Here is a 15,213-nt window from a genome sequence, read left to right as displayed (position 1 = left end):
ATTCTCCCGGCTCGGTTGCTATTTAAAATCAAGACAATCTGTGGGCTGAGATATTAGGATATAACCAGGACAACCTCGATTTTTGACCCATTTATACCCTACACCACCATAGTAGGTAAAGTATAATGCGTTTGTGCAGATGTTTGCAACGCCCAAAAATATTAGTCTAACACCCACCTTAAAGTTGGATTTTGGCCATTCTCACCCTCCAGTTTGGTGAACATTAGCAAAAAAATCATCCTGAAAAAATTTTAGGTAAATCGGTTGGGGTTAAGACGTGCCGCAAGCCCTCTGAAGTTTTGAGATGCATTTACAAGGGGAAAAAAATGCATTTTTTTCAGTTTTTGTAAAAATTTTGCCATTAAAAAATTACTTTTGTAATTTAATTTAAAATAATCGAAATGTGTACGTAATTGTCGTTCTAATGAGACATAAAAAACAGAAATCGGTCAAAAAATGTTAAAGTTATTAAAAATTCGCCAGGCCATTAACGTGTCTCAGGCCACTAGAACATGAAATGTAGGAACAAAATTAACATATTTTGAGAAATATTAAAATAAGAGCTTATTTTTACTTAAAATATTTTACATATTTACTTGTATATGAGTTTTTGTCTTCGTAGGATACCGTTAACCTATTCTTAGGTATGAACAAAAAAATTTAATTTTTTTAACGGCAGTTTCAAAACTCCATTTTCAAATTTTTAAAAATTTTGTTAAACAAATTTCAGAATTTTTTGATCATCTCATTGGGATTTATTAAGAGTATAATAGGGAATAAAAATGTGAAAAAATTATGAAAATATCTCTTATAGTTTTTCCGTACCTGCGATTTAAATTTTGAAATTTTCGAGAAAAACCAATTATTTGGCAATTTTTAGGCCAATGAGATCTATTTCCTTACTCTTATGAATTTTAAGTAAAACCTATTCAGAATATTATAGTCCAGATAATTAAAAATATACTCTGAAACTTCTACTAAAATCGGAAGACGTTAACCATTAAATCGTGAAGGTCAAAGGTAAAATTTTTCAATATTTGGAATTTCTCTTGGAAAGATTTCGAAATGATCGAAATGTTGTATATTTTTGGGCCGATTTTGATGAAATTTAACAAAAATATAACATAAACTCTAGGGTTTATAATAACAGCACAAGAATGGAAATTAACGCTTAATGGCACTTGGGGTTAAAATGACACCAAACTTTTAAAATCATAATTTTTTATGGTTTTAGAAGTTTGGGGTCATTTTAACACCAAGTGCTATATAGGGTTAATTTTAATTTTTCTGCTGCTTTTGTAAATACTAGGCTTTGTGTTATATTTTTGTTAAATTTCATACATTGTATACCGATCGACCCAGAATAGCTTTCTGAGACGACTAAAAGATGTCAGTCCGTCCGTCTGACTGGCTGTCCATGTAAACTTTGTGCGCAAAGTAGAGCTCGCAATTTTAAAGATATTTCGATCAAATTTGGTACATACATTTGTTTCAGCCCAAGCCAATTGAAACTGGCTGAAATCGGTCCATTATTTCTTCTAGCCCCCATAAAATTTTCCTACCGAAATTGGACTTTATCGGTCATAATTGTTTAATTTAAATAGATATCTACACAAATTTCGCTGCACATAAGTTTTAGAAATACGAAAGTCATGTCACGAAATTTTATGATGATAGGTCCATAATTAGTCATAGCTCCCATATAAGGCCCGCTTCCGAAAATCATTTTAACGAGCATAAACCTTTGGTATATCCACATCAAATTCAACAGAAATAACTTCCATATAGACATAAATCACAGGACCGAATTTCATGGCGATCGGTTCATAATTAGTCATAGGTCAACTTCCTAAAATCATTCACGAAAATAAATTATTGAAATTACCATATAATAGGTAGGGAGGGCTTGACCGACCATAATTTCTTAATTGTTTTTATCTATATCTGGATTACTAAGTCAGTAATATAGACAATATGGATATCCAATAATAGATATTTCAAAGACCTTTGCTATGGCGGATAATTAAGCCAAAGTCTGACCTACAATGGATCAAAATCGGGAAAAATATTTTCAAATCCGAATTTTTTTTTCACCAAAAAAAATTTTGAAAACAAAATTTAAAAAAAAAATTGTATAAAAAATAAAAAAAAAATTTTATAAAAAATTTAAAAAATAAAATTCCAAATATAATAAATATTTTTTTTTTAATTTTGTATTTCTAAAATATTTAAAATTTTTTTTAAAGTATAATTTGGTGAAGGTTATATAAGATAAGGATTGAGTCTAAACAAGTATAGAATAAAGACTATATAGTTTTTGAGATATAGAGACTGATAATGATAAAAAATATCTCACGCTTGATTTTTGTTTAATATATTTTGGAGCCTTTTGTAAGAGACAGAATTATGTTACACATGTTTTTTGTGATGTTACATCTTTAATAACTATGTAATAAATTATGCTTCCATTCTATTAAGTTGGGCTTTTGTTTTCCAACCTCTTGGATAATTTATGTTGTACACAAAATACGTTTTAATTAAGTTATGCTGCCTTTGCTACACTATTGCCCTCACAAATTGTTTACTTTAACGCTCACTGATAATAACAAAATTAATTCCTACATGCAACGTCTGTCTGTCTGTCTTAGTTGCTGCACACAGAATGCTGCATATTTGTCTACAATCTAATATAGTTTTTCAGGAAAGAAACCAAAATCTTTTCTGTTCTGCCTCATCACATCAACAAATATGAAACACGAATGTTTTTTTTTTGTTTTTTTTTTAAGTTTTTATTTTAATATGATTCAAGCCATGACATGTAATGGAGTAACATCTTATATCTACACACTTGTATGTTTAGTATCTCAAGTTAAACATGAATTTGTAAAGCAACTTGCAATTCACCACAAATATGTGTTTGTTATATGATTGAGCATAAAAACAAAGATGCTATTATAATACCAGTGAAAAATGTAGATGATTTGAAAGCAAATCATCCAAATTCTTTTAAAGGTTGGAAGAGCTTCTAGAATAGCATTGAAGAAGCAGTAAAGTAAGGCAAATTAGCTGCAAATCTGAGTTATTAGGTGAGGAATTTGAAGCAAAATTCAGGGGTTTATAACAAATTCATTGCTGGCATGAATCTTAGATTTACTATTATGCTTAAAAAGTCTTGGGGACGAATTATCGAGTTTTTGATCAAGTCAAATTTATCGCAATTTTCTTATATGTGATTTTGATAATCGATATCAAGATAAATTTTATTATAATTTCTTTATCGAAATTATTTTCTTTCATAATGAAAATAATTATTCGTACACGAATGAGTTAGTTCAGCCCTTGGTTTTTGTTCGACAAACAGAGATTTTAAGCTTTCAAAAAGCTTTACCCATTAATATAGCTTTCTTTACAGTTTATAGTTGCTCCGAAATCAATGTAAAATAATTCAATATTTTTTATTTAAATAACATTTTCTGCTGGGTATTACTTTTGTTATAGAAATAATACTGCATACATTTTACTATTGCACATTTACACACAAACACTCGAACAAAGAAGAGTTTGCAGTAGTCATCTTTATAATATTTTTGTTAGGTTTTTCGTTTTTGTTTTTTTATTTTTATTTTAGAAATATAGATTTTTTTCAAGCAAAATATTGCACAATGTTTTACATTTATTTATATGAACACAGCAGAAACATAACAACAGAAAATATGCTCTTCTTAAATGTATGAAGATGGATGCTAGAAGTCAGTCAGATGAACATAAGTATAAAACCCAATTCATCCATACATACTTATGTTCATTCATATATGTCGTTTTGATTTGGCATCCCAATAGGGAATTTGGTCTTATATTATTTAAAATATTTTTACTTAAACAAAATTTAAAAAAAAAAATAGTTTTCAACATTTTCTTTTAATTTAAATTTATAATTTTTTTAGTGCAACATTTTTTTTTTCAAAATTTAATTTTTAATTTTTTTCAAAATTATTTTTTTTTTCAATTTTTTAAAAAAAAATATTTTTTAATTGTTTATTGAAAAAAAATTCGGCTTCAAAAATATTTTTCCCGATTTTGACCCATTATAGGTCCGACTTACTATGGCGTTATATACGTCATTGCAAAGGACTTTTAAATATCTATCATTAGATATCCATATTGTCTATATTAATGACTTTGTATTCCAGATATATGTAGATCAAAAATAGGTCAAAAATCGATGTTGTCCTGTTCCTTATACACTAATACCCCGGTTTGCGTCGCTTCGTTGTCCGTCCGTTTCGAGTTGCGTCTTTTAAAATTTCTGTGATTTCGAAGTTGTGTCGATTTTGTTCCAGTTCGCGTTGCATGGCTTCGAAGTTGCGTCGTTAGTGCTTCGATTTGCTTCGTTTTTGTTTCAGTTTAAGTCGTTTTGTTTCAGTTTTTTTAATATGAAAATGTTTGTATTGAAAAATCTATTTTTTCAGCAAAAAATTATGAATCTAGAAACCAATTAAATGAAAATCAATACAAATGTATGGAAAATCGTGCTTAGTTTTTCGTCTCGTTTCTGCAGGCCCAATTTGCGACGCAAACCGGGGTATTAGTGTATCTCAGCCATTTGTGTGGCCGATTTTTTTCGATTTTAAATAGCAACCGAACCGGGTCTTTAGCGGATATATTGATGTATTAATCATGTATTTATGATAGCGGAGTCGATTAAGCAATGTCCGTATGTCTGTTGAAATCAATTTTCTGAAGACCCCAGATATCTTCGGGATCCAAATATTCTATAATTCTGTCAGACATGCTTTCGAGAAGTTTCCTATTTAAAATCAGCAAAATCGGTCCACAAATGGCTGAGATATGAGGAAAAAACCAGGACAACCTCGATTTTTATCCTATATCTGGATTACTAAGTCATTAATATAGACAATATGGATATCTAATGATAGACCATAGTAAGTTGGACCTGGGCCAAAATCGGAAAAAATATTTTTTAACCCGATTTATTTTTTCACAAAAAATAAAAGTAAAATACAATTTTTTTTTAAATTTCCAAATACAAATTTTAAATTTAAAAAAAAAACAAGTAAGAAAGTATGGTCGGTCAAGCCCGACCATATTATACCCTACACCAAGTAAATGAGTAAAAATATTTTTCTTTTTAAATTTCAATAATTTATATTTTTAAATGATTTTTGGAAGTGGGCCTTATATGGGAGCTATGACCAATTATGGACCGATCACCATAAAATTAGGTCGTGTGATTTATGTCTTATGAAAGTTATTTATGTTGAATTTTGTGTATATACCAACATTTTTAAGTGATTTAAGCACGTTAAAGTAATTTTCGGAAGCGGGTCTGTATGGGAGCTATGACTAATTATAGACCGATCGTAACAAAATTTGGTGACATGAATTTTGTGTATATAAAACTTATTTAGAGCGGAATTTGTGGAGATACATATATAAATTAAACATTTATGACCGATAAAGTCCAATTTCGGGAGGATATTTGTATGGGGACTTGGTGAAATAATTTACCGTTTTCAGCCAGTTTCAATAGGCTTCGTCCTTAGGCCGAACAAATAATATGTACCAAATTTCATAGAAATATCTTCAAAATTGCGACCTGAACTCGCGCACAAAGTTTACATGGACATTAGAGTGTCCCAAAAATTTTTTTTTTTGGAATTTCGGAACGCATACCCTCTAATTTTTTTTATATATATACAACTATAGTTAAATATGAAATTTTGTCTTTCTATCATGATTGCAACCCGTGCCGACTTGCGATTTAGTTTTGTGGTGCATTTACAAGTGGAAAAAATTTAATTTTTTCAGTTTTTGTAAAAATTTTGCTATTAAATAATTACTTTTGCAATTTAATTTAAAAGAATCGATATGTGTACGTAATTGTCGTTCTAATAAGATATAAAACACAAAAATTGGTTAAAAAATGTTAAAGTTATTGAAAAATCGCCAGGCCATTAACGTGTCTCAGGCCACTAGAACAAGAAACGTAGGAACAAAATAAACATATTTTGAGAAATATTAAAATAAGAGCTTATTTTTACTTAAAATATATACATATTTACTTGTATATGAGTTTTTGTCTTCGTTGGATACCGTTAACCTATTCGCAGGTATAACCAAAAAAAATATTTTATTTAACGGCCGTTTCGAATCTCCATTTTCAAATTTTTAAAAATTTTGTTAAACAAATTTCAGAATTTTTTGATCATCACTTGGGGATTTATTGTCAACATAATAGGGAATAAAAATGTGAAAAAATTATGTCAATACCTCCTATAGTTGTTCTGTACCTTCGATTTAAATTTTGCGATTTTCGAGAAAAACTAAGTTTTTGGCCATATTTTGGCGAATGAGCCGAATTTGCTTACTGTTACAATTTTTAAGTAAAAGCTATTCAGAATATTATAGTCCATGTAATTTTAAATATAGTCTGAAAGTTTTACTAAAATCGGAAAACGTCAACCCTTAAATCGAGAAGGTCAAAGGTCAAATTTTTCAATATTTGGAATTTCTCATGGAAAAATAGCGAAATGTTATATATTTTTAGTCCGATTTTGATGAAACTCAAGAAAAGTATAACATGATGTCTAGTATTTATAATAATAGCACAAAAATTAAAACGACGGACATCGTTTAATCGACTCAGAAAGTGATTCTAAGTCGATTTTAAAATAACAAATTGAAAAAAATTTACAAAAAAAAAACAACTTTGGAAAAAAAAAATAAATTTTGTTTACCTAAAAATATTTAAAATTTGTATTTTGAAGTATAATTTATTTGGTGAAGGGTATATAAGATTCGGCAGAGCCGAATATAGCTCTCTTACTTGTTTCTTGTACAATTTTCATGTTCTTTTCCTATCCCCCTTATCTGTTATTATATTCTGTTTAGAATAACATATCGCTCGATTGCGACAAGAAGGTCATACCTCAAAAATCATAGTTAAGAGTTAACTGACTATGGAACAGCTTTAAAAGCTCTAGGTGATCATAGTGGAAATAGAACATTCAAGTTTTTCCTTTAGATTATTCATGAGACTTCTGGAAGATGGCGCGAATTGTCAATGAGTCAGTATATTCCTTTTATTTGTTTTAAAAGAATCCGGAAATAGGTAAACCACCATTTTTAAATGGTAAAAACGTAACAATATTTTAACCGAAATATATTCTAATTTCGTATCTATTTCTCTAAAACCTGTTTTTAATTAGTCACGTGCAAATATGTCAGTCACAAATTTCCAATTGGGTTTGTTATTTTTTCAAGTAATTTATGTTTTTTTAAAAGTTAACTTACAACAGTAGCCATAAATGCATTTTTAGAATTAGAAAAAAAAAAGAATCACAACAAAATCTTACAATTACTTTTTCAGTTTACAAGTGAGTGAGTACAACAAGTATTTAAAGCCTTAAGGCGTATAAAATGTTTATAAGCTTCATAAGCCGGAGGTTAATAAAAGCAAAATAAAATAAAAAATTAAATTTTTAACAATCATTTCCAATAGACATTCTGACTACTACAACAAGTCGTTAGATTTTTTTTTGATTTTCAAAAAAAATATTTTGAAAAGCTTCTTCTTGAGCATACAACAAATAACTCAAAATATAAACAACAAAAACAACAACGTAAAGAATGTCATTTGGAGTATGTCTACAAAATTTAATTGAATTTTTGTTTTTTTGCCTTCTTGTGCAACATAATTTTATATACTTAGCAACAATGCCGCACCAGCTTTTGGCAGCAAAAACAACATTTGTTATGCGTTTAATTAGAAACAAATCTTGGCAACTGTTATTGCAACTTGCTGCACGCATATTGTCTGCTAACAGGTGGCCCCTGTTTTAGATTTTTTTTTTTGGTTTTTGTTTTTTGAATATTATGAGAATTTGTTTAAACTTCTATTGCAATTTTATTGTATTTGTCTTTATTTTTGTTTAAAACAATAGAAAATTTAAATTCAATACTTAACATTTTTGTTTTGTTTATAAAAAGGTTTTTATTTAAAGTCTTTTGTTTATGGTTTAATGAAAGTATTTTTTATATTAACGACTAATGAAATTGTTGGGTTTTAATCAAAATTTTGTTTTGAATTTTTGTAATGTAAAATATATTAATACCTGCATAACAAATTTGTTAGATATTATAAATTTTAATGATGTTTTTTTGGTTTCATTGTTTGTTTTTGCAATCGCAATAATGTTTGAGTTTTAAATCTTTTGTTTATTTGAAATTTGAGTTTGTTTTTAGAGTGATTTTTTTAACCACCATCAAAAAAGATGTTAATTTTATCATTGCGATATCAAAATATTGGTTGTAGAACCAAAAAACATATATAGCCTGAGTCCTTATAAGATTCTATGACGATTTAGCAATGTCCGTCCGTGTGTCTGTCTGTTGAAAACACGATAGAGCCCAAACGAAAGAAGCTAGATGGCTGAAATTTTCCACAAATACTGTCTGTTGCTAAGTTTTTTTTTTTTGGTTTTGAAAAAGGGGCAATATAGATCCATGATTTCACCTAATCCCTTCGGAATAATGTTTAATATAATTTCAATTGCTGGACACTGGATTCAAGGCTGGAATTACACTTGTCTTCAACTTGAATTCCAGCAAAAAATGCTTATTGGACCTAGAATTAAATTATTTTCATTAACATTTATCTTGAATATAAATCTATCCATCAAAATGATCACTAAATTTAACCCAGTTCAATTCTTTTCATTATTTTCAAATTTATTACCAGCCCATATTTTTTTCTGTTATTTCATTGACATAGTTTTTGTTTTCAAAGAAACTTCAAACTCATTATTTTTTTTAAAAAAAAGCTAATATTACGATTTGCCTTCTATTAAACGATCAATATGAAGGTAACAAACGCAGCATAAATATAAAAATATTTTCTATAAATTCATTTAATTTTTAAATGAAAAATAATGTTTTATTATCATTACTATTATAGTATAGATGATATGATGATTGCTTTCATAAAAATATATAAATATTGTGGTTATTTGCGGGTAGTTATTAAAAATAAAAGAAACTAACATTAAAAACCTTTTTAATAGTTTGAAATATATCATAGTAAATTGTGAATAAAGGAATTTTATGATTTTCAACGAATTTTATTATTTAATCGAATTTTAATGTTAACAAAACAAATAAATAGGCTACCGTTATAAATTTTGTTATATACAATATTTGAAATTATTAAGTTGGGTTTAATGTTAATGGGAAAATATTGTTATTATTAGAAAGGGAGAGCATTAAAGTTTTTTAATTCTTAAAAATTGTATACATTATTGAAAAGAAGACACTGTTATATATAATACTCGCACGTCTGTCTAACTTTTCTGTTCCACTAGTCAAATTAATGGATTTAAAATCAACAACATACAGAAAATTGGCTGAATCTTGACGTTTTGTAATATATTTTTAGTCACTGCATTACCGACTACTGCATTACCAATCATGCTGTAAAAACCTTGACTTTGCTGTGAGTTGAGATATTTTGCGATCTCCAGAATATGTTGAGCGTACCATAAGCTTGTCTTGCCTTACAAAGTATTATCTGAATATCTTTTTTGATGTCCCCATTTTTTGAAACTATACTCCCCAGAAAGCAAATTCTTTCAACATCAGCAATGGGTTGCCCCGAAACCTGAAAGTTCGTGTAGCATGATGAATTTATGCGCATTGATTTGGTTTTGTTGATATTAATTTGTAAGCCAACTTTAGCTGCCAATGCTTGGATCTTGAATTGTATGCTAGATAGTCGGTGGAATAGAAGACAGACGTCATCTGCATAGTCGATATCATCTAACCAATCGTGGAGGCCCCACAACACAGCATTGACGAACTCCGACGTTAACTTTAATGATTATGTTCGATGAGTCCTCATGAAGTATAGAACAATAGGCGCTGCACAGGTTATGAGAATAAAAAATTTGATTGATGTATAACATGTCTACCTTATGTTTTTTACGTGTCAAATAAATTAGGGAAAACTTAACAACTCGCTGAGAATTTACCTAGCACTGTTATTTACATTCATAAAAATGTTATTATGTAGGCAACATGCTTTTTTATGAATTTCTATGTTAGGTAAATTCTCAGCGAGTTGTTTAGTTTTCCCTAATTTATTTGACACGTAAAAAACATAAGGTAGACATGTTATATATCAATGGATAGAGGATTTTGTCTACTTTTCAAAAATGTATACAACTTTTGACTATTAAAAAATTCATGGAATACTTTTTTGAAAAATATGACAAAAAATGCTTTTTATTGAATTTTGCAAATTGAAATACAATTTTTATTTATGAATATTTTTTAATGAAATTTCACAGTTATGTAGATTTTTCTATTTAAAATGGAAAAATAAAAACAAATTTTGAAATTTGTAATCAAATATCCCGCAATTCCCAAAAAAATCTTGAAAATTCTCAAAAATGGGATTTTTCGTTTTTTGGCTATAATATCCATAATAGGGGCGGGGTTATCGGAACCCTTTACAAAATAATAAAAAACTTATTGGGCCATCTAAAATCGGTTACCATATTTTGATATCGAGTATGCGATTTGAGAATTTTTGCCCTAAATTTGAATTTTACATAAAAAATTGGCATTTTTTGAATGGATCTGGTCCCCTCGGTATCAAAAAGTAAAATTGTTTTTTTCATTTAAAATATTTATCGTAAAGTTAGCTTTTCAAAAAGTGTAAACTCATTATACATTGTCTTAGAAATTTTTTTAGATAACTTAAAAAGAATAAAAGTACTTTTTTCCCAAAAAAAATTGCGAAAAATCGATTTTTTTAATTTTTTTATATTCAAATGCATGTAACTTTGGACTCAGTCATCATTTTTAAACACTTCTTTCTTCATTTGATATATACATCTATTGTTAATCCTATAAAAGAAAAATGGATAAAATCGGAGAATACTTGGAATCGCGTTCACCAAAAAACTGTTGTAGGGTGGGTAAAAATGTTGAAAATTTAATTTTCAAATGCGAATATCTCCTAAGCTATAAGAGATAATTGATAGCTACGACGAGGAGATTCTGTATGTGTAATTTTTTTTTAAATCGGAACACAAACGAAGAAATAGGATCATTTTAAAAATTGAACATACCCGAGGTGTCATACTTTGGGAACCCCTGGTCCTGCTCCTGGTGTGTTCATGAGGTCCACATTCAAAACTTAAACTCGACTACACTTCCTCTTTGCGCATGTGAAATTTCATTCAAATCGGCGTAAGGGTTTAGAAGTTACAGATTTATTTCCCTCTTTTTTTATTCTCATACCACTGTGCGCTGTTGTAAAGCTCCTTAATTAGCTTAATTATCTTCTAGGGAACTCCTTTGCTTTTAGAGTTTCCCAGATCTTATTGTGTTGTAATATATCAAAAGCACGTTTGATACATTGCAACACTAAACACTAAGTAAAGTAGTGAGCTCCATTTTCAACAATTACCCTCAAGTAATTGATGTGATCAATACTTGACTTCCTTGGCCTAAAGACCCGCTTGTTCTCGTCTTAGATGCGGTTCAATGATGGTTGAAATATGTAGCATATGAGCTATGATTTTGTTTGGCTTGTTTAAAAAAAGTTATTCCCCTACAGCACTCTTCCCTTTTTTTTGGAAATTTGATTCTCTTAAATCGTCAGGAATTTTCTCATTTAAACAGAAACTCGAAATTAAGGGTTTTAGTAACGTTGTAGTTAGGCTGATGTCTGCTTTCAGAATCTCAGGAGGTATTCCATCAGGTCCTGCAGATTTACCGATTTTCAGACGCTTAATTACAACCGTTATTTCTCTAGATGACGGTGTTACGATGTTTACATTATTTATGGGTCGCAATAACATATTTTTGTAGATTTTGTAGGATTGATCGACAAACAGTTGAGAGTTATAATTCTTCTACAACTCTAGCTGTTTGATCTTTGGCATATATCAATTCACCCTGATCATTCCTCAGAGGTTGTGTAGTGTGTTGGCTATAGTCGGAAATCTCATCATGATACGTTATGGGTCTTTGGATCGACCCATTTCACTGGCTATTTGGGCATCTCTGGCTAAATTATCAGCCCACTTCCGCTTACTTTCTCTACTACGTTTAACTTGCCGGGTTTCCTCTTGGTATTTACATTGTTCATTTTGTTTATATTATGATGTTTTAGCATTATTTACTTTGGTTTTAGCTTACTTCCTGGATTCTATTGTTTTGCCATGTATTTTTGGAAATCTATGGCTTATTGTTTTTTTAGCATATCCTATCACTTTCATCTGTTTCATTCAATGATTTACATCTGATTTTTTTTTATTCGATTCGAAATTTTCAGCAAATGGTTTGTAAAGAAAAAAATAAAAAATTCCGGGTAGAACTCGGAACTTATTTTTTTGAGTCCAGTCAACTGTAATAAAAAAAGCCCCCTAAAGTATGCAGTACAAATTTAGATATTTTATTTGCAAATAAATAAGAACAGGGTTGGAGAAACTCGAAGAACTAACATCAGTAAATAGCTAACGGGCGAATCTATAGAGAGGAGAAAAGTTGATAGAAGATCTACTCTGATCCTCAAAGCGTTAGAAAACTGAACAGAGACCTCATGGTTATTTAATTTTTGAAGGTCAAATCTTCCTCTGCAGAGGTCTGGTTTACGTTCTACAGCTTTTAACTTTAGTCGGACTTCAGCTATCATCAGGTGGGGATCACTACCCACTAATTCTGTTGATCACATTCTGCAGTGACCCTCTCCTCATCCTGCTTATCACAAAATGATCGATCTGATATTCGGTTATATGACTCGGATTGATCATGGATTGTGCTTATTTTTCATAAAGTCGCAGTATTTACAGAGTTATTAACGATTTTAGAAATTGAGCTTATTTACTCTAAAATGTTAGTATTAAAAAAGTTATTAACGATTTAAGATATTTTAGGTTTTTATACTAAAAATTCGATTTTTGATATAAAATATGAGCGATCACAAATTGAGTTCATTTTCCATAAAATCACAGTATTTACAAAGTTATGAACGATTTAGGATATTTGGAATATATAAGTTTGTCATTCCGTTTGTAATTTCCACAATATAATAATAAAAAAAGCCATGTCCGTCTGTCTGTCGGTTGAAATCAACTTTCCGAAACCCCCAACTTACGATTCATACATCAATATCTTCGGAATTCTTCAGGCTCGGTTGCTATTTAAAATCGAGAAAATTGGACCACAAATATGAGGAAAAAACCAGGACTGAGATATAAGGAAAAACCAGGACAACCTCGATTTTTGACCAATATCTGGATTACTAAGTCATTAATATAGACAAAGACAATATGGATATCTAATGATAGATATTTCAAAGACTTTTGCAACAACGTATATAAGACCATAGTTGGACCTACAATGGATAAAATCGGAAACCCGAATTTTTTTTTTCACCAAAAAATTTAAAAAAAAAATTCCAAAAAATTAAAAAAACAACTGGAGTGATTGAGCTATTTTCTCTAAAAGCGCAGTATTTACAAAGTTATTAACGATTAGTGATCGCAGATTGATCTTATTTTCACTAAATCGATTTTTGGTATGAAATATGAGTGATTGAGCTTATTTCTCCTAAATTCGCAATATTTAAGGATATATTAACGATTGTTTTTATACCCTTCACCTTCGTGAGAAGGGTATATATAAGTTTGTCATTCCGTTTGTAATTTCTACAGTTTTCATTTCCGACCCTATAAAGTATATATATTCTGGATCCTTATAGATAGCGGAGTCGGTTAAGCCATGTTCGTCTGTCTGTCTGTTGAAATCAATTTTCTGAAGACCCCAGATATCTTCGGGATCCAAATCTTCAATAATTCTGTCAGACATGCTTTCGACAAGTTTGCTATTTAAAATCAGCAAAATCCGTCCATAAATAACGGAGATATGAGCAAAAAACCGGGACAACCCTGATTTTTGACCTATTTTTGATCTATATCTGGATTACTAAGTCATTAATATAGACAATGTGGTTATCTAATGATAGATATTTCAAAGTCCATTGCAACGATTTAGATAAGGCTATAGTAAGTTGGATCTACAATGGGTCAAAATCGGAAAAAAATATTTTTTAACCCGAATTTTTTTTTCATCAAAAAATTTTTTTCCAAAAAAAAAAAAAAATTTTTAAAATTGGAAAAAACTTTTTTTTAAAAAAAATTAAAAAACAATTTAAAAAAAAAAAAATTTTTGAAAAACAATTAAAAAAAAAATTAAATTTTGTTTACCTAAAAATATTTAAAAAAATTTATTTTAAAGTATAATTTGGTGAAGGGTATATAAGATTCGGCACAGCCGAATATAGCACTCTTACCTGTTTATATTAAAAATCGATTTTTGGTATAAAATATGAGATTTAGCTTATTTTCTCTAAAATCACAGTATTTACATAGTTATTAACGATTTAAGGATATTGAGTTTTTTATAATAAAAAGTAGTAATCACAAATTGATCTTATGTTCCCTAAAATCGCAGTATAAGCTGTAATATTTAAGAACTGAATATAGAACTCTGTTACTTGGTTTCTTAAATTATTAAAATTAATTTTTGAATAACTCGTAAAACAAAGAATTTCAAGTAAAAAAAACTTACTCTAGAATGTCTGAAACAAAAACTGAAACAACTCAATACATAAATTTTAAATGATTTTTTTTTTTTGTATTTGAAATCCATAATTTGTTGTAACCTTGCATTCAATTTTAACGATTACATCAAGAACAATCTTTGTATGTTTGAACAGCATAAATGTTCATTATTTACATACAAAAACTAATTTAGATGAAGAGCAAGGTGATCGTTTTTTTTTTCTTGCTGATCGTACTTCAACAGACAATCTCTAATTGCAATCTTTAAATTTGCTGCTCGTCTTTGGCTTGATTTCTTGCTTTAATATCATCCGTTTTTTGACTAATTATAAAAAAAATTATTTTTATAAACCAAAAAGCACTAAAAATGTCATAAATATTAAATATAAACGTTCAACCACATACTTGAGACATTTAATGAAATGAAACTGAAAATAGATTTATACAGTTTAAGGCTTAAAGTCTAAACGTTTAAAATTTATTAAGCAAAAAATTAACACAAAACATCAATTGTAATTCATCCATATTACCAACTATTCACTCATGTTAGACATAAAAATAT

General features: G+C 29.0%; 1 protein-coding gene across 1 annotated transcript in view; it reads right to left on the bottom strand.

The window, feature by feature from the left end:
- The window catches only part of Cpr56F (Cuticular protein 56F), a 35,397-nt gene extending 23,222 nt beyond the window's left edge, over positions 1-12,175 (bottom strand). Inside the window, exon 1 of the mRNA XM_065510925.1 lies at positions 12,122-12,175. Coding sequence (XP_065366997.1) covers positions 12,122-12,175 — 54 coding nt within the window. The remainder of the gene's footprint in view (positions 1-12,121) is intronic.
- Positions 12,176-15,213: the final 3,038 nt, after the last annotated feature.

This window comes from Calliphora vicina, chromosome 5 (genome assembly GCF_958450345.1).
Source record: "Calliphora vicina chromosome 5, idCalVici1.1, whole genome shotgun sequence".
Taxonomy (NCBI): domain Eukaryota; kingdom Metazoa; phylum Arthropoda; class Insecta; order Diptera; family Calliphoridae; genus Calliphora; species Calliphora vicina.
The sequence above is the reverse complement of the archived record's forward strand: the minus strand, read 5'-3'. Positions and strand labels throughout refer to the sequence as shown.